A 3041-nucleotide genomic window follows, 5' to 3' on the forward strand; every position below is an offset into this window, starting at 1 on the left:
AAATAATTTTATAGGATACAACAAAGATCTTTAATTTTTTCATTTGCAAATATGGCAACTACAAGTAATCTTGAAAACATACAAATAGCAAAAAATAATCATTTAAATTTGGAAAAGTCACCATATTTATTGCAACATGCTACTAATCCAGTTGATTGGTATCCATGGTGTGATGAAGCTTTAGAAAAAGCAAAAAAAGAGGACAAATGTATTTTTTTATCTGTTGGTTATTCTACATGTCATTGGTGTCATGTTATGGAAAGAGAATCTTTTAAAAATAAAGAAATTGCTATAATAATGAATAAAAATTTCATTAATATAAAAGTAGATAAAGAAGAGAGACCAGATGTCGATAGGATATATATGACTTTTGTACAAGCAAGTAATTGTAGTTACATTATATTCTAAATAATATGACAAATACAATTAAATTATTATTTAATAGGCAACAACTGGTCATGGTGGATGGCCAATGAGTGTCTTTCTTACTCCTGATTTAAAACCTATATTTGGTGGAACTTATTTTCCTCCAGAAGATACATCTAGACAAACAGGATTTAAAACAATTTTACTAAATGTTGCACAAAAGGTATAAATATTTTTTAAAAACAACTAATATATTTATTAATTCATTCATTTAAATAAATTTTAATTTCTTTATTAAATTTCTAATTTAAATTTCTATATTATTATATTATGATAAAATTAATTTTTTTATTTATTTTTTGTAGTGGAATCAATCCAAAACTAAAATTAATGAAGCTGGTTCTACAAATCTTGAAATTTTACAAAATATTTCTAAAATTCCACATACATCTAAGGTAAATTAATGAATAATAAATTTTTATATATTTTTATGTAAAGATTTTAATAATAGAGTTATATTTAAATGTTATTAATAAACAATCATTTCTTTATATAGCTACATGATATACCTTCCTTAGAATCTAGTGAAATTTGTATTCAACAACTTGAAAATGAATTTGAACCTAAATTTGGTGGATTTGGTTCTACATATAATATGCAATCACCAAAATTTCCACAGCCAGTAAATTTTAACTTTTTATTTCATATGTATGCACGTCAACCCAATGGAGATCTTGCGCGACTTTGTTTACATATGTGTGTATATACTTTAAAAAAAATGTCTTATGGAGGAATTCATGATCATGTAGGCCAGGTAAGAATTTTCTCTCAAAAAATGAATTAAAAGTTTAAATTAAAGTTTACTTAATTTTAATTTTAGAAATTAATTGTTAAGTACATATATCTTTTTTTATATTAGTGAAATCTTAAATATTTTGATTTAATTAATTAAATTTATTAATTTAAAGTATATATTAATTTAAAATATTTTTATATATAAATTTAAATATATAATCTATAAATTATTTAATATTAATTCAGTAAAGTTTATCTCTTAATATAAAATTATGATATTATAATAAAAAAATAATATTTGGATAATTATTAGTAAAATATAAAAATAATAATTTTAATTGTAATTGTATGAATAACATCATAATTGAACAATTATAAACTATAAATACTGAATTCAAATAAGTTTAAAAGAAGCTGTAAAAATAAATACTTAAGTGAGGATATATCTATTAGATTTTATTAAAAATGTATTTTATTTTTATTAAAATATATTATTTTATTAAAATCATATTAAAAAATAAGAAAAAAAATTACAAGATTTTTTATTAATATGTTGTTTTTTAAAATATATATTTACAAGATTGCAAGTTTTTAAACATATTCGTGCTTATACTTTTTATTTTTTAACTATTAGATTGGATTATTATAATTATGGATTTAAAACTATTTAAATATTTTATATTGATAGTTAATTTATAATAATGCTTATTATTTTTAATCAGGGATTTTCAAGATATGCTACTGATGGTGAATGGCATGTTCCTCATTTTGAAAAGATGTTATATGATCAAGCTCAATTAATGAAATCATATGCAGATGCATATCTTGCTACTAAAAATAATTATTTTGCTGAAATTGTGAATGATATTGCTACGTATGTAATAAGAGATCTTCGACACAAGGTATCTTTATTTTATTTTAAAATATGTTTATATTTACTTATTAATTTTATGTTTTTTAGGAAGGTGGGTTTTATAGTGCTGAAGATGCAGATTCTTATCCTACATATGATGCATCTGCAAAGAAAGAAGGTGCTTTTTACGTATGGACTGCTATGGAAATTAAATCACTTTTAAATAAAAAACTTTTACTTTCTGATGAAAAACATATTAAGCTTTCTGATGTTTTTTGTCATCATTTCAACGTAAAGGAATTAGGAAATATAAAATCATATCAAGTATGTTTATTATAATTTATAATAAATCTATTAATGTATTATTTTCTCATCGATTCTAATGAGCTTGAAATATATTGTTAAAAACATTATTTTCACTTTTTTGTATAATATATTTTTATAATGTTATAATATAATATATTTTTTTATACATTATCCATGGCTTTAATTTTCGTAAAAATATTTTTAGTGAATATATTGATATATTATTGATATATTCGTGAATTTAAACAAGATTTTTTTTAAACTTTTTTTATTATGATATATAACAATTTAAAAAAGGAATATTATGTAACGATTAGATATCAATGATCTTGAAAAAAATGAAATATCATATTTGAAAAATGAAATAATCACTGATATTAATATTGATATATATTATAAATAATTGGTTGAATTTTGCATATCATGTATGTATACATATATCAATGATTTTATAAAAATATAATATAAAAAATCTACATTCTTATAAATTTTAAAAAAACTTTTTCAAATTATTAATTAACTCAAACTAAATTCAAATATAATGCAAATCTAATATACAAATAATACATAAATATAACATAATAATTTAAATATACAATACAATATAATATAAATTTTATTTGATTTAATAATTTATCATATATTTTAATCTAATACATTAAATAAAATTCAATGTTGATTTATCATATGCTTAAATATTTCGCATATATATATATATATA

The 3041-nt window shown here is 19.5% G+C and overlaps 1 protein-coding gene across 2 annotated transcripts in view; it reads left to right on the forward strand.

The window, feature by feature from the left end:
- LOC102676382 (spermatogenesis-associated protein 20) overlaps window positions 1–3041 on the forward strand; it is a 7960-nt gene that overhangs the window by 1643 nt on the left and 3276 nt on the right. The window contains exons 3-8 of one of the 2 annotated variants that reach the window (XM_006618253.2): window positions 15–378; window positions 446–589; window positions 732–821; window positions 923–1180; window positions 1884–2063; window positions 2123–2338. In XM_006618253.2, coding sequence (XP_006618316.1) covers window positions 15–378; window positions 446–589; window positions 732–821; window positions 923–1180; window positions 1884–2063; window positions 2123–2338 — 1252 coding nt within the window. Of the gene's footprint in view, window positions 1–14; window positions 383–445; window positions 590–731; window positions 822–922; window positions 1181–1883; window positions 2064–2122; window positions 2339–3041 lie in introns of those variants that run through there. The other variant, XM_006618254.2, reaches the window with a different exon arrangement.

Source organism: Apis dorsata, unplaced genomic scaffold (assembly GCF_000469605.1).
Source record: "Apis dorsata unplaced genomic scaffold, Apis dorsata 1.3 scaffold_346, whole genome shotgun sequence".
NCBI lineage: Eukaryota > Metazoa > Arthropoda > Insecta > Hymenoptera > Apidae > Apis > Apis dorsata.